Here is a 23,843-nt window from a genome sequence, read left to right as displayed (position 1 = left end):
AATAAAACAGGAACCTGTGCTTTTGGAAACGTCCAGTTACATTTTGTCTAGGGTTAATTAAACAAGTTCTTCGATAGAGTTTCCTTTCTGTCGTAGTTGATTAACAGGTCTGCTAAATTCTAATTCGATTTGTTTTTATTCAAAGAGGGAAAACGATAAAATCTTCGTAGATGGAATCGACCCTTTTGCGCTCTACCGATCTTGTTCCAGCGACGATGTTACTTTTTATATTTTTTATATCGATGCAAGGAAGGGAGGAAGGCTACTGCAGAAAACAAATTTGCAAACATTTCCAGTGTTTTCTTTTCCGAAACAAAATCCTCGATTTCGAAACGTTGTTGTCTCTTTACAAACGTACAAAATATGGAATATGTAACAAAGTAAAAGAACCATTAAAACGTACGGAATACTAAAAGAAACTGGGAAATATAATTTTGCGAACGATTCTAATTCCGGAGTTGCCGATCGACCATAATAATTTTTAACTCGAAGACAAACTACCGACTCTCTAGGCTTTTTGGAGCACGTCCAATTAATTGAGACAAGTAACGGTAGCCACTTACTGTTAAACGATTTACTGTATGGAAAGTGTCTTGCAAACTATCACTGCGTAGGAATTAGTGGAGTTGAACTACAGGTTCAGCCAGTTGACAGCGAATGGTTTGGGAAATCCTACTCGACTAGAAAAATTGAACGGAACGAATTTACTCGACTGAATCGTTTTACCGAACCGTTGGACAAAATTTTACTGCCCACGCGCGATAAGTTGCTAAATATGGGTTGTCCGGAAAGTGTCTTTCTTTGGCAAACGTGTTTTTTACAACAGTGCACCTTCGTACGAACGCGAAACCAAGTGTGTGAAATGTCACGCTGTTTATGTCAACAGAACAAATTGAATCGTACGTAATTCGACAAAGTAATATAAAACGAAACACGTTGTGCGTCTATTATTTCCTCATGAAACGAAAGAAACTTTCCGAACAACCTAATAACTCGACGTTCGATCTAAATCGACTCTTAAAAAACACAGACGCCTAAAATAACGATATACCGGGTCGCGACAAATATCGATAGATCCATAATGTTTCTCCGAATGAAATGAAAGCCCTGAACCGATGCCACCCTCGAAAATTGAGTTTCTGTCTAGCAGCGAAGGAGCCGGAATACCGAGACGGCTTTTGCACGATCAGAGATCGGCCGAAAATTCAGGCTGGCGAGCCATCAGGTAGCCGGGTCGAGTGATCTATAGATCGGCGACGGATCCACCGGCCACGTATCCGTAGGAATGCCCAAATTGGTTTGGTCGGCCGCGGGTTTATAGACGTTGCAGGCCGCGATCACGCGGTGGAATCCAATTAGGCGAGCAATAATGGAATCAAAGAGATCCTTTGGACGCTTCCTTCGCTTCCTTCCCTGTCCACCATCTTCGCCTCTCCGCCCGCATCTTCGATACGTGGGACTCGAGAGGATCCGTTTATCTCGTTCGCCTCGTATTTGTTTTTCTATGAAAATGTCGGTCGGTTAGAAGGAACGAAGCGAATGGATGATTAAAACGCTCGACGACAGTAACGGGCTCGTTGATGGCCAGGAAATACCAACGATGCCGCTTTTTACGGCGACGATAAAGCCGTCAGCTGTTTTATTAACGTGTTATATGGTTGGAATCGATTTGCATGGTGTCCAACTATGTTTGAATAATTTCTTCTCTGCTTTCTCTCGCTTATACTATACGTTTTTTCCTCGCCGTTTTTTATCGCAAGTTGAAACGACGATGATGTCTTAACCTGATTTTCTAATCTTCCGGGTCGTTGATCTTCGCAGCTACCAGAAAGGGAAGCGTGGAAATGGTCCATCGATCGAGTCGTCGCTCCCTTACGCTTCACCATACCACATAGACGACACATAGTTTTTGCCGTCGTATTTTTTACTTTTCCGTTTATTGTCGCGGCGAGAAAGATACGTACCAGGGGAGGAGCGATTCGGCTTGTGGAAAAGCTTGGGAGCTTTCCATCGTGACACGCATGGGAATAACAAAGTCGTCGAAGGGAATCCAGATTTAATCTCATCCTCGGAGACTTCTGTTTTTAGGAGATATTCCATCGTGGAAAATTCACCTGTTTTCGCCGTAATATGCTCGACGTATTTTCAAGTAATAAAAGAATATGATAGGAGCTCGCGTGTAATATAGGGTGTTTCGAAATTATGATACAATCGGAGAAAAGGTAATTTCTCACGGTAAAAGTATCTCACATCTTACGGTTGTATCACGATTTCAGAAACACCCTTATGTTATTAATAAAAAAAATATATGTAGTATCGTGGAAAAAAGGCCTGTGGCGGCACTCGACAGCAAAATATCATCACTCGACACTAACTAGTGTCGAACGATGGCAGCGCAGTGGTTAGCGCCTTAGGTTGCGAACGTTCGGAACCCGGGTTCGAATCCCGACGACCGTCCGAAGTCCGATTTTTCTTCCACGATACAAAAAATGAGAAGAAAAGCGGACCGTACCCTTTAAGTATTCCGATACTACATATATATATATAGTAGCCTTGTATTACATAAATCTTCCAATTAAAAAACTCAAGATTTTGAATTCCGATCGTGACTTCCTTGTTGTTTCAAAAGCGAAGAAAATTTCTATCATAGAGCGATCGTGATTCGTTTAACCGCTACATAGTCAAATGCATGCGTACTCGGAGAAGATTCAAAGTCGATTTTTTCGAAAACAAAGCCCCGAATAAACAAAATTTGTTCCATGTTTTCGACTTATTATCACCTGCTGCTGTTTGTACCACGAACACTGTGTAGACACTCTGTAGAACGTTACCCGTGTAATGATAATATCACTCGCATAATCAAAGTTTTCTTGTTATCGGTGCAAAGAAGTGAAACCAAAATGAAAAAATTTCTTCGAATCAAATGGACGTTGAAATGGTCGAGAGAGACGGTAGAGACGTTTATACTGGACGCATCGCGGAATATACGTCTCAATCGAATCGATCGTAAGCGACGTTGGGGCGTCCATGGAACGATCGATAACGATCCATCGCGTCTCTTTCTCCGGGATCGAGAAGCGATCAGGCCTAAGGCGGTTGTTCAATCGGCGATCGGAAACGATTCGAAGCGGCCCGAACGAATGAAGTGGCGATACGTGCGCGACGTGGCCGATAGTTTCATCCGGTACGGTGGCTCGATCGTGGGATCGATAATCGATCTCGAGGCTCAACCGTCCCCTCCGTGGCGCCTCTTTTCCATTTCGCGTTTCTCCTTTCTCTTTTCGCTTTCCAGCCATGTTTCTTTTCGAACATTTGATGAATTTAGTCCCCGATTTACTTATTCGAGAATGTTAATCGCCGATCTGCTTATGCGAGAATGTCAATAGGCGGCGGTCAAATGGTAATACAGAGACTTATCGTGAATTATTTTTGCCAAAAGTTTTTTTTATTTTATAGCTAATCAGGCAGAGATTTCCCTGAATTCGCGTAAAAATCGAAAGATGCGACGAAAACGTACATCAAAATGTATCAAATTTATAGAGCAAAGTGTTCGTTGTAATATTTGGTGGATGAAGCAAGTCTCTGCTTACGTCTCGTTCGCAATAAATTTGCATAAAAATCGACGATCTAGGTACTAGAGACGTTCGTAAATTTTTCTTATTTTTTGAAACAAGAAATAATCGTTGGTAGTACGATTTCCGGCTCCGACTTGACGTCAAAGTCGTTAAAACTCTTTTGGTTTGCTCCGATCTCGCTGTCCAGATTGGGACGTAAAAGGTTCGAAGACCGTAGCAGGTTAATTTCACTCTCACCGAGGTCCATTAAAATGCTCTTATTTTAGAAACTTTCCCTTCTTTCTCACGTTCGCTAGTTGCCTAATTGATCTAAATAAAAATTCAAGTACATCGGGAATCGAAACTTTCGAAACTGAAAAACTGAAATTACCCTTCGCGAAAATCAGCTAATCCTGCAAATCTAACAATTTCACGTTTTTCTTCGTTTCTTATTATTTCTCAAGTAAAATTCGAACAACGTCTCTTTAGAACGCGTTACCTAATTAGGCTAAATAAAACGTTGTTTTACACGGATACAGATCTTCCCAAACTGGAGAATGAAAATAAAAATAAAACCAGTCACTTTGTTAATTGGTTAATTATCCACCTTTCCTCGAAACTAAAATTCGAAGTCAGTTTCCCTGTTCAAAATCGATCGTCAAATTGAAAGAACGCCTCTTTAGACCGCGTTTCCTAATTAACCTAAATAAAACCTTGTTTTACGCGGATACGCGTCTTTTCAAATCGGAGAATCAAAATTACCATTCATTTTGTTAATCTGTTAATTACTCACCTTCCCTCGGAACCAAAATTCCAAGTCAGTTTCTCCATTCAAAACCAATCGACAAATTCGAGGAACATCTTCTGTAGACCACGTTCGTTAATTAACCGAAATAACGCTTTGATTTACACGGAAAAAAATCTTCACAAACTAGGAAATTGAGATTACCATCTCGTCGTAAGTCCGCTAATTATCCATCTTTCCGTGAAAGCAAAATTCGAGGTCAGTTTGCCCGTCCAAGTCAGATTGGCAATTTAAAAGGCAAACCTAAATAAAACCTTGAAAATAAGACTTGGATACAAATCTTGCCAAACTGGTGAATTAAAATTACCATTCACCCGTATCTATCAACTGTGCAAATTACACACCTTTCCACGAAACTATAGCTCGGAGCTAGTTTCCTGCTCGTCCAAGACCGATGAGCAAATTCGAGGAAGCCTGTTTCGAGAACTCGTCATCGGAAGCGTTCCTTTTCCCTCGCGAGAAGCTCGCCCGGAATGCCTCGGAGAACAGGGCGAAAAACGGGCCGTGAGATAAACGGAAACTAAGGAAGAAAGGAAGAAAAGAAGAAAAAATAGAAGGTAGAGAAAAAGGAATCGTCTGAAACGGTGGTGGTATCAGCGAAATCTGTCCTTGGTTATTTAGCACCGGACGAAGACGGAAAGCTTCGATTCCGCTCCCCTCTTCGGTTGCTTGCCGTGTAACCCCAAAATTTCGATTTCGTCGCGGGCCCCAGGTATTTTAACGAGGCCGATATTCCGTGTCGGCGCGCTGCCGAAAGGACACCGAACGACGGACCGACGAGACGACCGGTCGCGCAACGCGCCTGAAAAAGACGTGAAACCATTGGTCAACTACGAGAGAAACGAGGACGAAGATACTCGGAGAAAAATAAAGGGAGAGGGAAGGTCCGAGGAAAGGGTACGCGATTTCGGGACTAATCTGGCCAATTAAAAAGAGCCGAGAGATGGGCAGAGGCACGGTGGATTCTCGAATCCGGCGATGGTATTCGCTAATGAGCGCTTCTCTCTTTCTCTCTTCGCGCTAACGTTCGTTCGCCCGTCTTTTTCCTTGTTAGAGCCTCTCCTCTCTGCCGTCCCCTCGATTTAGACTTTCTCCTGACCATCGACTCCTGGAAAACGTTAATTAGACGCGCTACTTTTGCGTACGCGGCCGAAGAGATCGCGGCTAATTGGACCGGGCATAGCGGAAATTTTCCATGGGACGCGCGTCCGTTGCCCGTTTCTTCAGGATGGCAGGCGAGCGTGAGAAATTTGTCGCCACTACGAGCAAACAGGGAAGAAATTGTTTACGCGGTTCGATTTTTCGGCGTTTCAAGAGAGACGCTTGTGGCGGAATAGGGGAAGCTTTTTGTCAGACGTAGGGGGAACGATAACAAACGGGGAGAGCGGCGTCGCGGATCGATTTTCGCTTTGGGGATCTTGGAAGGGCTCGAACAGCCGGAACACGGTCTTTCTAACTGTTTATGGGAATTGCAATCTTAATTGGGTGGGAATCGTGTCGCAATGGAACGCATGCTACGTTACGTTTTTCGTTTTAGTAGTCGCCGTCTAAGTTTGTTAATATTTTTGTTTGTTTGGTGAAATTATTAACGCGCGGTTGCTTGAACGTTTCGAATATGCTGGTCGACGCAACGAGAATTTCGTGAAACAAAGGCTGTCGTGAACGAGCGACGACTGAGGACACGTATCGACGACGATATTGTTCTTAGTTTCATCGTTTAGAGGGAACGATTTACGAAAATGCGCTCATAATTTGAAGGGTTAACGTTTGAGAAAACGAAAACTCGAGTCTATCGCATGGCGATTCGTGGAGAAGATTTAATCTAATAGTTTGGACAACGGGATAAAATTAGAAAGGATAGGATAACCGTATAATGAAACGAGTTAGGCTATCGAAAGAAGTAATCGAGGATCTCGAAAGAGGGAACTTCGTAGCCGCGTTGTTTTATCTATTCAAGCGCACCTGCGCGTCTTCCTGCTTTTCTTGCCGAGGGCCGGGCAGTCCTCGTTGCATTGCAAATGCGGATTGTTCACGACCTAGCCTAACGAGTCTCGGTGAATCGTATTCGTGAATGACGAATAAATTCATTTGATCGTCAAATTTATTCGTCTTTGCCGATATTGCTATCTATTTTTGTATTCGTGGAGCGAATAAAGATACTCCGGCGAATATAATTAAACGAATCGCAATAATTATTTGACAAAGTACCACACAGCAAGAACAAACGCGTGTCAAATGTAAGAAGCTACGAAAAGTATCCGCACGTGGTTTCATTTTCCAATTAGCTGATACAGCCTGCCTTTGATCGTGACTTTATGTAATCTTTTTCGATAATATAATCGACGATTTCGTGAGTTTCTATTGGCTCGGCAAACGTCCTGTAGACCGTGAACCGACATCGATCGTTTGCACAGCGAATTCGCGAAACGCTATATCGGTGGCAGCGATTCTAAATAAAACAGCGGAGAAGGTCGCTGTTGCGTTGCAAATATCCGTAAACTGCGCCTGATTCATATTTCCGACCTCTGTTTCTTTTTCTCATGGATCGATGTTTCGCATATCTAAAGCTTACTCGAGAAACGCTCTTTAAAATGATAAAAGCCTGGCGAAAATTCACCCAGTGGCTGTTGAGATTAGCCGGAAGGTACGGACGCTTGTCGGTAACTTCATTTTGTAACACGTATAGAAGATAAAGCGTTTCTTTATCAGGTTTTGCATCTCATTTTCATAGTGTCGAATTTTTCTTGTCCTACGAAAATATTGGCAAATTGCATGAGATTTAACGCACTCAAAGTTCGTTCGTATGTAACGCAATTAATTAGCATGTAAATGCTTGAATGAATACAATGGCGTACGAATACCTTTCGCAGCCACTGTAGTTATTGCAGTATCGAAGATATAATAATAATTAGTTTATTAATGATAAATGGATTAAACAGAAAACAACGGTTATTTAACATGAACTAATCGTAACAACGTATTATAATTAATTAACAACTCTCGTCAACACAGATTCAACTCTCTTTCAACAACGCTAACAACACTATCTCGACGACGCAATCCGCACTCTCTGGCTTCTCGACTCATACCGCCGTTAATTCGTTTATGTCTCTTAGCAACCCTTTGTCTTTTGTCTGATATCTTTTGTTTAAGCCCCATCATGCACACGCTCAGCAACCGCTCGTTTACAATTCGCATGACACCCCCCTAGGCCCCTCGTCCACGATACTACGTTATTATTCATGCAAGTAGATAGAGAACGAATGACCGTGGCGTGATTTTGTTATATTTGCTGCAATTTGTAATAATAAATTTGCAATTATATTATAAACAACAGATGGCAAAGTTTGAATTCCGAATGACAAATTAACGGGATATTCGCGAGTAAATTTATTCAGCAACAGCAAAGTTTTACAATAACGTATTTATTCGAACAATTACCTAGATAAAAATTTATTCTACCGACCGTGCCTTATCTTCGGCCGCCACCGCTGCCGTACCGATTTATCCTCGTTTCCCCGGAGAACCGATGGGACAAATCTACGATAGGTGGCCAAGAGGAGGCGGCGAGCCTTTGAGACATTTGTCCGTCGGTGTTCTCTCACGTTTGCGCAGCCCCCGAGAAGAGGAGGTGCCGCGCGATATACAAGCGGCCCCGTCGTGTCCGCGACTACCGGTCGCCGCTCTAATTGGCACGATTTATGTCCGCCGCGGGTCGCGCGTCTTCTCGCCCTAGCTGCTCGATCAACGTCCACCCAAATTTTCGTGCTTTCCTTTTACTTTGACGAGTGGAATGCCTGCTGCCGCCAGCCATAGAGATATTCAAGGAATCGGAACTTCAAGCCGATCCAAAGGGTTCAATTCTGGACGTGCGTTGAAACGCGAGAGACGGCGAGACTCCGGAGAAACGTACGGTATATACAGGGTGTTCGGCTACAGGTGCGAGGAAATCCGAGGGGTTGATTCTTAGAGCCGAAATAACATAAAAATCAAGAATATCAAAATTGCGTTTTTGGCTTTGTTTTTTAGTTATTGACAAGTAAAAATTGTCGGTGTATGTGTAAAAATAAATGTATACAGGGTGGTTGGTAACTGGTTCTACGCGAAAAAAGAAGTCGAAAATATAGAATAACAATTTTTCGTTCGAGGCTTTGTTTTCGAGAAAAACGACTTTGAATTTTCGCTCGGTACGCGTGCACTTTATCGCGTCTCGTTATAACGGATCTCACTGTAGATCGTTGTCTCGATGGTAAAATTGAAAAAAAAAAATTTTTATTCTAGATTTTCGACTTCTTTTTTCGCGTACAATCACCCCCTTTCCGCTTGTACCACCAGTTACCAACCACCCTGTATATCAGAGAACGTGCTGATTAATTAACTGCGTAAAATTGGAACGCGTAGAAACACGACAAGTGCGAATGCCATTTCTTTTTTTAATTCGCTATTTACTATACAGGGTGTGTCGTCTAACTTTATTATCCGAAATATCTCGTTGGACTTCGATGGTACTGAAAAGTGTTTCAGGAACAAGTTGAATGATCTCGGGGGCAACGTAATTTGACACGATTAGCTTTCAGCGTAGGTGAACGCGTAGAGGAGATACGACCATTATCGATGTTTCTTTTAACGACATCATATGTTTTTTAACACATCGGTCGATCCAGGTGAACGTTCTCTGTGAGAAAGTAACAATTTGTTGTAACGATTTGTCTTTAAACTTTGATTTGTATTTTATACAAAAAAGGGTATGGTCTTCGTTTAAAAAGATAACGCAACTGCAAAGTGCGCGTGCATCTTTGCACTTGCACTCGTTCATCTTCTTTCTCCCTCATTTTTCCCTCGCACTTATCGTTATCGAGGAAGACGCTGGAAATTAAAAGTGTGTACACCCTGTATATAGAATTTGCGGTTATTTATGCCGTCTCCTTAAGATAAATTTTATGCACGATCTGGTTTCCCTTTCGAGATGTTGAATATTAATCATGTATCCGGATAATGTGAAATTGATAACTGTGTAAAAACTGGTACTGATCAAGTTCGACTTTTGAGACGTTCATATACATATAGCGGCGGATAAAAGAAAGTTTATAAAATAAGGAGCAGGTGTACAAAGACCATAGTTGAACGAAATGAATTTATATTTAATAAATGCAACGAATAAATGTAATGTGCAATACCACGGAACAAACGGTTCTTGCTAACGCGATAAAGAATTTTTTCGAGCAGAAGTTACTAAGACTCCTATCAATTTTAAATTTCCTTTTATCCGCCACTGTTTTTGTAAGTGTCTAGAAATTCTAAAGAGCCGTCGGTGTTGGAATCTTCGAGAGAACGAATCCTCGTTTAACCATCGAGTCGCGAAACGAACCTACGAATAAGGCCTGATCATCTGGGTCTGCGTTAGGTGTCTATGGTTGAAAGGAATCTAATTATCTTTGAACCGAGGCTCGTCACATCGATTCGACGCAAGTATTTCTTCCAAAATTCTTGCGCGTCACTTTCAAGATGCTAGCGACACCCTTCCTGCACCCCGAATTCGTCAATCGAAATTCTCGACTCGTAAATCAACCAACTCGTGTATAATACACGTAGAAAAAAAAGCAGTTTGAATCAACAACTTTGAGACAGAAGTAGAGGCGCTTTGAACACGCCATGGAAAATAATTTCAAGCTTGTCGAGGCGTGTCGCGGCGTGTTAGGCTCGCGTGGCACCAGAACAGATTCGCCACGCGTTCTCCACCAAGATCGAAGAGAGGAAAACAGAAAGAGAAAGAGAGAGAGAGAGAGAGAGAGAGAGAGAGTATTCGTCCAATTAATAGGCTGAATTATCGCGTAATCGATGGAAATTCGTTAGGGACTAGGAGATATCGGAGACGAGCGTGGTCAGTTAATAAATGCGCGGCGACTCGGTTTAATGCGGCTAACCAGTTTCCGGCGCGTCGCAGAGCGGGACGAGGACGACGACAGGCCGACCAGCAGGTGCACATGCTCGCGCCGGCTAATCTACATGCCTGGAATGCCGGTAAATTAAGGAGCCGTCGTCCTCTTCCAGCGCCCCTGCATTCGACAATTAAACGGTCCCTCGTTACTTTCCCATTATCTGATTCTAATATTTCTCGCCCGGTTGAAAAGTCGCGGATCAAAACCTTTCCTCCTCGTCCTTTTTTTTTTCTTTTTATCTGGATGTTCGGCAGGATATTCAGATTACGTGTTCGAAGGTCGACGATCTCGAATCACGGTTTTCGTCGTTGATTTTGGTTTCGTTTCGGTAGAATGGATTTAAGTCGATGAATGACGATATACAGGATTGGGATGGATATCTGATTTTGATACTGTTAGTATGCGGTCCTCAGCATGTTGGTTTTCAACGAACGATATGGGTAATTTCAATGCAAATATCGTTGCGCTCCTCAGGACCATTTTATCATTACATTAAAATGGATTTAATTTGGAAATTATGCATGTGGTCTTTTCAAGGTGTTGCTTTTAAATAAATGGACACTTTCGATGCAGATATCCTTGCATTTTTTATACGTATTTTGTTATTACATTCGCTTCTCTAACGCGTTCCTTCGTGTGTTTCTCGACGTTTAAATTTCTCGCAAATTTCAACGTCTCGCGAATTTCCCGAACGTTTTAATTCTTTTATCTTCTACTTTACCCTTTTCCTCTCTCACATCTTCGATTTGCTAATTTGCGCATTGACGATTTATTCACTGCAGCTCAAACAAGGGTATACACTTACAGCTTTGAGAGAAAGTTAAAACTAAACTGCTAAAGCTTGTTAGTAACGATACATAAAAGCGTAAGTACGCTAAGACCCGACATAAAGGCAATCGCAATATCGCGATTGGAAAATTCTTCGACCATTGCGTTTACTTCCCAAAACTACTCTCCGCGATTAGCTAATTTGCGTATTCAAGGCTCATGCGCTCCAGCTCAGAAAACGCCATGTACGCGAGACGATTGTTCCTATGTTGTGACTTCTGTGTCCGACTTGATCACAAGAGAAAATAATTTTATCATCTTTTCTAATTTTAATTTAATTTAATTTAATTTTCAAATTACCCGCGCCCTAGCAAAATCTGCTACAAAATTACACTATACGATTTTACCAACTGGATCAAAGTTTCAAATAGTTTCTGTCTTTCGCTGTTACCGGCAGTTTGAAGCATAAGCATAAAAGTTTATCAGTTTCTCCGTGACATTATGCGATTTTATTCGTCCATATCCTTTGCTGCAATTTTTTATCCACCTTGAACAAACTGGTATCTCAAACATTCTATACTTTTCCTAATAACTGCCCTAAGACTTCCGACGTAAAAGCGATACCGGAATTAAAAAAAAGAATTCCACGACCACTTTTAATTTACTCCAAACTCTGTTCGCTTCGAGTTTCGTTTACCTGCAAAAGCCAGTCTCGTCTGTCAACGATTCTTTTTATCCGCTGTGCGCTATCGATCTTCAATTCGAATGAACTTCTACCCGACCCGTAGGATGACGTTATCGCCAGTACGTAGCCATAATCCACGTTATCCGCGTCTCTAATAGCCATAAATAATAACACAGCCGCTCGCATTGGTCGCGTTTCCTGGTCTTCCATGCACACGCGTGTGCGAATACGACACGCGGAGGCGAAGAATTTATCGGCGTCGCGCTCGGTTTGCCTAGCTGCCCTCGACAGGCTCGTCCCTCTTCCGCTCTTCTTTTCTACCCTGTTTCGCATTGGCCACCCGACGCGAACCGGCCATAAACAGCGGATAATCCTAGAACGAGGTGGGCGCGGTCCACAGGGAAAGCCGCGACACGATCCGTGTGGAAAAGGATGAAAAGCACGCGCCGAGGCCATAGAACGTTCCGTAATTCACGTCACAGGCCCGGCGTCCAGGTCCAGGTGAAATGGTATTCACGGACGGTTAATTTATTTCGCGATCGTCCCGGAATTTATTTCGGTCGATGGCTCGAGATTTCTGAAATAAATCACAAACCGAGTTTATTATTCCTTGGAACGTGTCCGGCAATATTAAAGGAGCTTGTAGATCTCGAAAGGGCGTAGGTGGAATGGCCAGTTCTTGGAGGTTCCAAGCGTTCGTAGAAAGATCGACGATCCTTGTATCGGAATAATTGTAACTACAAAACGACGTTTTTCTAACTGACGTTGCAATTTGCACGTATCGTTTGTTCGAAATATCGTAGATTCGACGAAAATAATTTTTACGTGTTCGCCATATGAATTACGTTTATACGAATCGTTTATATGAATCGCGATAAAACACTAACTTCCACTTGTCGAAAAATTGAAAAAAAAAGAAAGAAAAAAAAATAGAAAAGAGCGTAAATGGTAGTACGTGATATGTTTGATGGACGATCGAACGATATTGAGAGGAGGAATTCGCGAGGACGCGGTCACGCGAGACGATTTCCTACGTTTGATCAGGTAATCGATGAGAGACACGGTGGATGCGGTTAACGGGTGTTTGCGTTTACTTGCAGAGGCGGGAAGTTCATCACGGTGGGCGACAGAATTAGGTTGCCCGACGACGTGACGATGGGATACATTATCGAGTATCTGCTGAAAAAGCAGCTCACAGTCGTCGAGCAGTTCCATTCTCATCTGGAACCGATGAAGTTCCTCAACAAGGATACCTTTGGCGAGCAGGTAAGTGAAACGTTCGAATGACTGAATTTTATTCCCTAGAATTATAGAACTCTCTTTTTAGAATCATACTATCGTCTAATAAGTACAATAGATGTTATTGCGATGTTAATATAGATTGCGTGCTTCCCACCGCTTTTATTTTTCAATTAAATTTTAAATTTCAATTAAATTTTTCAATTAAACAATTTTAAACCTGTTGATTCGTTCGTGTCGCACGTACTTTGCTTCATGACGTAAAGTGTTAAACAGAATGAAGTTGATCAGAGTTTTGCAGTAATTGCAATCAGATAGTTCCGAGGATCCTAATACTTGCGGCTTGCAGTGTATTTCGATTTCCCGACGGCTCCATGATTTCATAATTTCTTCGTTCTTCGATCGTTTCGACCTTTACCACCGAAATCCTACGACTTTGTCGGGAATTCGTGTGATTTCACATTTTTCCAATTCTATTCCTTCTCTGTACTTTCTTTTTCAAACTCTCACAGTTGCAGAGTTCTATCTTCAATTTTACGCGATACGGTTTCTACGCAATGTGACAAATAAATACGCTGCTGGTCGAAACTGTTATAGTTGATATTACGTTTCTCGCGCACAGACAGCAGAAGGCGACGAAATTATATTTCTGCAAATTTCTTTTTCGAACTTTCACAGTTGCAGAGTTCTATCTTCAATTTTACGCGATACGGTTTCTACGCAATGTGACAAATAAATACGCTGCTGGTCGAAACTGTTATAGTTGATATTACGTTTCTCGCGCACAGACAGCAGAAGGCGACGAAATTATATTTCTGCAAAATTCCACGGATTTGCTTCTGTCTAACCGTGCTGAAGTCCTTAAATACTTGGTTCCGCGTTGAAAATGGTAATTCGCGGCGCGCTCGTCGAAGCGAGTACCGTTCGCGCTCAATCTCGGCTGCGTTCCACCGGCGGTGATTAATTGATCCGGTACGAGGCGGGGGATTAAAAAAAAGCCACGGCAGAGGGGCACAAGAGGGGAATTAAGATCGTACGGGTCGCAGTGTGAAGTCTAATCGCGGGTAATGGAATAATCCCCGCGATGAATCACCATGGCTGCTGCTGCTGCCTCTTTCCTCGCTCGTACGCGAACAATGACCAATTGATTCGATCGTCGCGTTCTCCGTTCTTCCGGAGAACGCCGACCCCTCGAACTAACTCACGCAACCCGAGCAGGTGATCGCCTTATGTTTACGCGTGGTCGTCGCGTACACCAGGTGTTATTTGCTATTACCTGCACATTTTCCAAGTTCCCCTGCCTTCGAACGCAACGTGCCGTTTTTGTTAACCGGTCTGGTGTTGACAGTCGAATATCATTTTCTTATTTCACTCAATTTGGACGAGTTTTTTTTCGATAAATGGTAGAAACAAGTATATCTCGAGATATATAGCTGTTTCTACCGTTTAACAAAGATACCGTACAAGTCAAATAAGGAAACGATATTCAGCTGTCAACATCGTATTGGTTCGTTAAAATGGCAAACCGTAAAGAAGACCGTCAGAATTGAACCAAATACGAAAATGATATTCTACCGTGAACGGACGAAACGTATCTCGAGATATATAGCTGTTTCTATCGTTTAGGAAAGAAACCGTTTGAATAAAATAAGAAGATGATGTTCATCAGCCAACAGCAGATCGGTTCGCAAAAATCGCAGGTACTGAAATTACTGCGGATTTATTTAAATGTACAACAATCGGAGGAAAAATTCGAACAATTACTATCGAGATCGACCCATTAGGACGATAATCTAATAATTTCCATAATTGTCAACGATAAAACTCCAAAAGGACCGCAGAGGGTTAATAATATTCCGTAACGCGACGAAATTAGATTACCAGTCGGCGGTATCTAAACGCTCTGATAGATCGTTAACAACAAGGTATTGATCGATTCGTGGGTTAATTATAGATTCATGGATTAATTCCGGCGAAACGTAGACCGATCGGTTTCGATTAAAGCGAACGAGAGGCCAAAATGTACGAGAACGTTCGAAACGCGCGTGCTCCGATTTCGACGAATCCGAAGATTCTTGAAAAGCTGACGAAGTAGAAAACGAGTATACCGAAATTTTCCATAGCTCGTAAGTTACGCAAGCGTATCGTCGAGCCTCGCGAACAAATATTTTTATAGCGCTCATAGGCAGAACATGATCGGGCTTTTGGTCTCGCGTTTCATACGACCAGCGTAATACGTGTTGCTTGATTCTCGGCCTGGAATGCGAAAATAAGCAATATCGCGTTCCTTTCTGATGATCATGCGCGTCAAGCGTGACATAATTTGCTGCCGATATAGCGAGATGTTGTAACGAAGCATCGATTAACGATACCAGTCGACGAAACAGCACCTAACCCTTGATATTTCAATGCAGATGATCATTCACGCGCTACCAATCCCAACTGTCACGATAATCAGTCAAAAGTCTATCCGAACAAAATTGTAAATCACCGCGCAACTTTTTTCTACGCCGTTGCCAGTGACCTCGTACTTGATGGCACTTTCGATCGTAATTAAAATGAAAAAAGAGAATTGCATAATGGAAAATATGAAAAATAAGAAACGCGAAATCGTGTCGATTTTTAAATTAAATTAGAATCGCATATTCGATGGTTAGCGTTTATATTCTTGACAATTTTCATGCTCGACATGTTCTTCGTCTCATTTACGTTACGGATTTTCTGTTGCAGGTGTCGTTCAGCTACTCGAAAGGTCCGAGGGACGAGTGGAATATTCTAAAGATCGACGGTTTCGATATGAAGGACGATCCGAAAAGGTACCATCTAATCGATATCGATATAGTAGAAAACTTCGTTTGTATGAACTCTGCTTATTCGAGCGAAATTGAAAAGTCCAGTGGAAGGAACTTTTACCGATTGCATCTATCTATTTGTGCGTGAACGCTTATTGTCAGAACGAAGAATCGTAGGTAGTGGGAAGTTGGATGGTCTCCAACGCACGAACCGCGACTATACAGGGTGGTTGGTAAGTAGTGGTACAAGCGGAAAGGGGGTGATTCTACGCGAAAAAAGAAGTCGAAAATATAGAATAAAAATCTTTCTTTTAATTTCTTTTTTTGTTAAATTTTTCCACCGAGACAACGATCTACAGCGAGATCCGTTATAACGAGACGCGATAAAGTGCACGCGTACCGAGCCAAAATTCAAAGTCGATTTTTTCGACAACAAAGCCTCGAACGAAACATTTTTATTCTATATTTTCGACTTCTTTTTTCGCGCAGAATCACCCCCTTTCCGCTTGTACCACCAGTTAGCAATCACCCTGTATAAATCACTCGTTGTCAGAGAAATTCATACGAACGAAGTTTAATTTATCTGTATAAGGGTAACGACACGGTACCTATATCCTAAGAATCCTCCTTTTACTCCGTTTTTTTTTTTGCATTTTTAACACTAACTTCACCAGGCCTAACCCCGAACAAATGACCGGTTTTAAAATTTAATTTAAAATTACGAAATTAAGAATACACTCGCTGTTATTCCTTTTGTTCGCCTAACTTCATGCAAATTCCTATATTAACAAAAATCGAAATATATCGATCGGATAATATACGAATTTGCATATAGACGAACAAAAGGAACAACGACGAGTGTACAATTTCATTGAAATTTCGAAACCGCTCGCTTGGACGGAGGTAACGTTAGTGTCGAAATATCTCTACCACCATCGTTTAACTAACTGTCAACGCCAACGTTAAACCATAATCTATCGGTAGAACAGTTTCGACATCTCCGTACCTCGACGAAAATAATTCGTCTTCTGTTTCCATCCGCGTCGCGTTCATCCTCAATTTCCTCGGCGCTCTCTAATGTCTCTTTTTCAACCTGCTCGACAAAAGCATCCGGGAAGGTGTCGAGCCTCGACGGAGCTAATCTATCCTTTTCCTCATCGAGGCAAAGGGAGCACAACAGATAGCAGTCGAGCGAAAGGGAGGGGAAGAGTAATTAGCAGCGGACAGCTACGTGTACCACAGGATCTTCCTGCTTTCGTCCTTTTCCTTCGTTTCGAGGGAACGCGTCGTTCCACGCGCGTATCTTTTTCCTCTCGTTTCTTCGACCCGGTTGCACAGCGCGGCGTAAAGGCTCGAATTGCTCCGGTAATTGCCCGGCCCGCGCGAACGAAAGCGGAAGGGCACCGAGCTAATGACAAAGATGCCACCGTGCACGCCGCGCTCTTAATTGACTTTATTATAATTACCAGTCGGACCGACCTTTTACGACCGACCATTTCCCCCTTTCACCGTTTCATTCTGCTCGCTCGAGACGTTTCGCCGCTCGTTCTACCATTTTTTCCAGCCGACGATTTTCCTAGGCACCGGCGGTTTTATTCTTGCCACGCGACCGAGTTCGGCAAAGATAGGCGAACTACCGTTTCTATGAATATTAACGAGCCTTTCGCTGCTTCGCAGCGGCAGCCTGGAGGAAAACAGATCTCGTTTCGCGTGGAATTATCGATCAGGTGCCTCCTAACGTAACTAATGCCCCGATATTTCTTCGCTCCGCCATCGAGTTCGAAATTAATCCATCGTACACGTCGAATAAACTGCTGCAACGAGAAGGCTGATCGGCGAGTTTCCTAGTAATTCGAATAAATCAACCGGAAGCAAGTTGAAGTTCAGCCGAAACAAATTGCTCTTTGAAACGTATTATAAAGTCAATCGACCGATATTCCTGTTAATATGCTTTCTCGCTTTTCCATGTGAAATCTGTACCTTCCTTTCTCTTTGATCTTTCAGTGATCTCGTAGGAAGATGTAATTTGAACGCAGTTGCTCCCTTATTGCCTCAGAACCTGGAATCCCTAAACTCGACTAAACCGATTCTCCGTAATCCCGATTGTACGAGTCCCCGAGGGCAATCATATTCCATATTAAAGCATAATTAAATCAACGAAAACCAATTTAAAATTAATACGAATGTAATTACTCTTTGGACCGTATTATAAATCTATAGCCAATTAACGTTCGTATCTAGGGCTGAACTTTTCATTGCAAAACTTGTACGTCTTTCTTTCTCTTCTCATATTAATAAATATAATTACGATACAATTTCTTAATACAATTTAGACTTAATACTTGCTGCAGCAAATCTTTCGATCTTTAAATCCGGCTGAATCTTCGATTCTCTGTGATCTCAATTCTCCGAATATCATACGAGTAATAATATTACATATTACCATAATCAAATCGAGGAAAACTAATTTAAAATTAATTCGAATCTAATTACTCTTTGGACCTTGTAAATCTATATTTGGCTTACAAATCTATAGCCAATTAATGTTCGTATCTAGGGCTGAACTTTTCATTGCAAAACTTGTACGTCTTTCTTTCTCTTTTTATATTAATAAATATAATTACGATATAATTTTTTAACACAATTTAGACGGCAGCTGAATCTTCGATTCTCTGTAATCTCGATTCTTTGAATATCATTCGGGTAATAATATTGCACATTACCATAATCAAACCAACGAAAACTAATTTAAAATTAATTCGAATCTAATTACTCTTTGGATGAGCTATAAATTTATAGTCAATTAATGTCCGTATCTAAGGCTGAATTTTTCATTGCAAAACTTGTACGCCTTTTTTCCACTTTGATTTCTCAATAATCTCTTAACAAATATAATTACGATATAATTGTTTAATATAGTTTAGACGGCAGCTGAATCTTCGATTTTCTGTAATCTCAATTCTTTAAATATCATTCGGGTAATAATATTGCACATTACCATAATCAAACCAACGAAAACTAATTTAAAATTAATTCGAATTTAATTACTCTTTGGATGGGCTATAAATTTATAGCCATTTAATATTCGCATCCAGGGCTGAATTTTTCATTGCAAAATTTGTACGCCTTTCTCCCTCTTTGATTTCTCAATACTCTCTTAACAAATATAATTACGATATAATTTTTTAATACAATTTAGACAGCAGAGCTGCCTTATTACTTACTGCAGCAAATCTTTCGATCTTTAAATCCGACTGCATCTTCGATTCTCTGTAATCCCAATTCTCCGAATATCATACGGGTAATAACATTGCATATTACCATAATCAAACCAACGAAAACTAATTTAAAATTAATTCGAATCTAATTACTCTTTGAACCGTATTATAAACCCATAGCCAATCGATGTTCGTAACTAGATACGAACTTCTGCACCTTTCATTACGAAACCTATACGCGTTTCTTTCTCTGTAACTTCTTATATTTAAACTTTTTATAAAGCACGCTATTTCAACGAATATAATTATGATGCAATTCCTCGATATAATTTAAGTAGCTCTATCTGCCCGTTACCGATTGCAGCAAATCCCTCGATCGTTAAATCCGGCCAAATCTCCGATTGTCTGAAATCCCAGTTCTCCGAAACTCACAGGATATAATAATACTCCAGATTGCCACGGTTAAACCGACGAAAACTAACTTGAAATTAATTCCAATCAAACTAGTACTATAAACCTATAGCCAAAACTAATATTAGTATCTAAAAACGAACGTTCGTATCTTTTCATACGAAACCTATACGCCTTTCTTCCTCTTTAACTTCTCGTTAATCCCTTAACAGATATAATTACGATACAATCCCACGGTAAATATAATTTCAACGTAGCTGTCTCTTCACTACAGTAAATCCCTACAGTCGCTAAATCTGACTAAATCTCCGATTCTCTGTAATGCCAATTCTCCGAATCTCGATCGTAATATTGCAGATTACAACGATTAATATTCCTACGCTTGAGAGATCTAACCGATCGATCTTGCAATTTCCTAATCTCAATAGTTTCCAGCCTTAAATCAGCAACGTTCCAATCTGCCGCTGTTCCACTCAAACTTCCACCGTTCCACGCCCATAGCCGTGTCAACGTTACCAAACGTCGTGATCGTTATGAAGATACGCTGGTCCACGTGTCGATATGTTCTAATTACAGATTCAGGTCGATCCACTGCCATCTGTTCCCACACGTACCCAATTGTCCGCACAGATGATGACCAGCCGGACAATCCAAATCGTAACAAGAAGAGAGATGCGCTCGATCGGCCGTTGCATCAACGGTCGGTTGTCGGTTGACCATTGAGATCGGCCCTCGTTTCGACCTAATATCGTTGTAATTTGTTATCTCGTAGTATTTCCTTTTGTTGCGGTGTCTTGTACATAAGTGTAGATACGCGTCTACGTGGCTCCATCGACGTTTATGAGTCAGGCAGGAACGTTTTATCGACAACTTTTCATATTTTAGAAGATGTATTTCCTTCGCAGATGGGAATACCAGAGAGCTTCCTTTTCTTTTTTTTTTTTTTTTTTGACCGTGCTGTGATTTGTACATTTAAATCTGCAGTTGTTGTTATCCATCGAGGGACTTTCGACGTTTTGACAAAGCGTTGAGCACAGGGCGGGACGGGCAAATGAAAATTTGAAAGGTAAATAATAGGACAGAAAAAAATACGATAATTTTGTGAAATAAGGTTCACTGGACCATTGAACGAACGTTATAGTATAATACAGGTAAGTAATTATCGGTAACGCTGTGAAAAGTAGGTGGTATGAAAGTTGCCAGTACTGGAAGAATATCAATTTTAGATTTTCTTTTGTTCGCCATCGTGTACCTTCGAGACGAGAAATCGCGCGTACTGTTAGGTTGTCCGAAAAGTTTCTTTCGCTTTATAAGGAAATAATGGACACATTTTCCGTTTTATATTATTTTATCGAATTACGTATGATCCATTCCGTTCTATCAAACTAAGGATTACAACGTTCGACAGAACTTGAAGATACGTTGTTGCAAATAAAATAAAGACACTTTTCGGACAACCTAATACTTAATAAGTGTACTCTCGTACTTTGCCGAAATATAAAATTTCTATTGTTGGACGAGTGTCATCAGGCATCGACGATTAACGAAATAACGCAGCATGGTTAGGTATACGGTTGTTATGCTTTAGAAACGACGAAGGATGATAAAAGAACGCTGAGCTTCCCTCGAAAGTCAAAATACGCGCGAATAATCACTAGATCGCGGATACTTATGCGAATTCACATTTCCGTGAAAATATTTGCAAGAGTAGCTTCTAAGCGAACATATTAAACGTTGCGAAGAACGCTATTTTCCACGTTTCACAGGTCTTTGCACGATACGTATTCCACGCATTTTTTCACCTATGTAATTTCCTACGAAACGCATGAACATCCGCAGTCTACGCGTTATCGCGCTTCTTACAATTAGCAAGAGTAACGATATTTTATTGCTCTTTTTTATTTTGTTGCTCGTTTCAGTAACAACGGCGCAATTTCTCGAAAGAATATCTTTTCTTTAATTTAACAGTCTGTCGTGCGAGTCTCGTTCCTGTAGTCTCGTACTTGCGTATGCTTTCGCATGTTCTACCAACGAATATCAAGAGAGAGAAAAAAATAAGTTGGTTTTAATATTTAGATATTTCGCGGGAAACATTTCTCTTATCGTTCGTGGAGTTTATTGTATTGCCACTACTGTACATAAGGAGTATATTATATTTGACGTTTGTATATATGGAAATTATAAAATGGAACACCCGGAGTTATCGTTGCAAGTTGGAACGTTTTCGACGACGCGGCTGGAGCAACGAGGAATTCCTCGCGTTTGGGATCCGCGTCGTCGAAAGCGGCGAAACTTCCATCGCGGAAGATCCATTCGATCGATAACGCTGGGTGAATTGGTTGTACCATATGATAAGAGAGTATTTGGCGACATTCTCGTCGTCGCGTGACGGAATTACCTTAAGCTAGTCTCCCGTGTAAAGAAGCAGATGGTCGTACCATGTGATATTTAATGGGTGTGAGTGGATTCGTGTTTCTGTGTCGGGTTGTGCGTTATATAAGTTCGGGAAAAATCGGATGCGATCTTCGTTGTTTCGAATAGCCAGCGTTCCTTCTTTGTTCGAAAGACGAGGAGACAAAGAAACGTGGACAACGAGTAGAATTCAGTTTCAATTTTTATCCATTGAACCGCTTGCCTCGTGACTACGATTATTTACGCCGATTCCTATTTTTACGAACAGCTGATGGAAGAAAGAAAGGAAAGTTTGTTTGTCTGTTAATACTTTACCGACCGCTAGCAATTCAACGACATACGCACGTATACGACATACGACCGGCATCTCAGGCGCAGATTCTCCCTGGCGCCGGCTCTGTTTCCGTTTAGACTCTCCAGTCTTTCGATTCTTTTCGTTTATCGCGAACGACACGTTTTTCAAATTGGTATAAAACCGTGGGAGCTTACAGAGCAACGCAACTGACGCAACTGAGCAAGGCACCTTAGTACTAAATAACAAATTACTGCTCGAATAATGAGAAAGATTGTCGGCGACAAAAAGCCGATTAATAGAATATCGGTCGGTAAGCGTCGGTGACAAAAAACCGATTAATCGGTTATCGGTCGGTGACAAACAACTGATTAATCGGTTATCGGTCGGTAAAGTGTTAAATATTATAGCGAGTTTTCATTGAATATTTTACAGGCATATTTCTACCTATTTTACGAGTAGTTCTGCACATTCGAATTTCTCAAACTTCGTAGCAGGGATTACAGTTTCTATCGCGAGGAAATTACGTTTCGACTTTAACGTCAACTTTCGTTCTATGATTCGTCGCAATATAAATCATTTGTAACATTTTCATACGATATCGTACAATTATTGAATGTAATACGCGCGATGTCAGAGCAATAAAGAGCAAATTCACATAGATAAGTATTAAGAGAATCATGAGGCAAGAGTTTGAAATTATCGATAAAATAATCATTCGTTCGATCAGTTGTTTGTCGGCTACAAAAATAACAATGATAGCAAAAAATATGATCCAAAGATAGATCGTTTAAATACAAGTGGTTAAAAGCAACAATTTCATTGTCCTCGATTTTCTCGTTCTTGTTTTGCGTGATATTGATCCAATCAGTGTGCAATATCGCGAGGTATATAGAGAGAAAGAGAGAGAGAGAGAAAGAGAGAGAGAGAGAAAGAGAGAGAGAGAGAGAAAGAGAGAGAGAGGAAGAAAATAGTATTCGCGAACCAATGAGCAACAGTCGGATTAATTGTTCTTTCCGGCGTTGTATTACGTAGTGCACCTGTTGCATTCGAGCATTGGGAAAAAAAAAATTGGGCTTTTTGAGGAATGGAATTGGAAAACATGACGGATGTACGATTACGTACGTTGTAACAATGAAGTTTTATATAATACACTGTATCTATTATACGGTAGATCCGATTTTAGCCAGTTCTCATTACGATTCCTCTTCCGGCTTCCTTCTCGCTGAAAATAATTTGATTTCGCCATCGTTTCCCCTCGGGTGAATATTATTTCGCTTCGTAAACTTTTAATTAGCGGAATGTTACGTTTTAGAACTTATTCGGCCGTGATTCGATCGATTTTGTAATTTCAGCTAGTTTTCAGAAACGGCAAGTCCTCTAGATTCCAGTTTAAAGACGCGTCAGTAAAAAATAAAATAAAAAGTAAAGAAAAACACCAAGGGGAATTATTCGTTCGAAGATATCGAGGGATCGAGGGATGTAAGCGACTTCCTGTCCAAGTATCTCCATCTGTTCCGATTTGGAAGAGACCGACGACCAAGTCGGTAAAGTTGCTTCCTTCGTTCTTTGTTTTCGATTCTCTGCGCTTATGGGATCGTTTCGGACGATGCTCTATCGTAAATCCTACAGACACGTTCTCTGCAATGAATTCACGATAAAACAAAGATACAATTGCGAGGAAACTTCGTCGAAACTGCGTATATCGTCTGTAGTTTCAAACTAATA

The 23,843-nt window shown here is 41.2% G+C and overlaps 1 protein-coding gene across 3 annotated transcripts in view; it reads left to right on the top strand.

The window, feature by feature from the left end:
• The window catches only part of LOC126863638 (fringe glycosyltransferase), a 132,837-nt gene extending 109,549 nt beyond the window's left edge, over positions 1-23,288 (top strand). For 2 of the 3 annotated variants that reach the window (XM_050614017.1, XM_050614018.1), the window contains exons 8-10: positions 12,852-13,017; positions 15,721-15,806; positions 19,988-21,469. In XM_050614017.1, coding sequence (XP_050469974.1) covers positions 12,852-13,017; positions 15,721-15,806; positions 19,988-20,045 — 310 coding nt within the window. In that variant the 3' untranslated portion in view covers positions 20,046-21,469. Of the gene's footprint in view, positions 1-12,851; positions 13,018-15,720; positions 15,807-19,987 lie in introns of all 3 variants that reach the window. The other variant, XM_050614016.1, reaches the window with a different exon arrangement.
• Positions 23,289-23,843: the final 555 nt, after the last annotated feature.

This window comes from Bombus huntii, chromosome 3 (genome assembly GCF_024542735.1).
Source record: "Bombus huntii isolate Logan2020A chromosome 3, iyBomHunt1.1, whole genome shotgun sequence".
Classification (NCBI taxonomy): domain Eukaryota; kingdom Metazoa; phylum Arthropoda; class Insecta; order Hymenoptera; family Apidae; genus Bombus; species Bombus huntii.
This window is presented reverse-complemented; position numbering and strand designations above follow the sequence as displayed.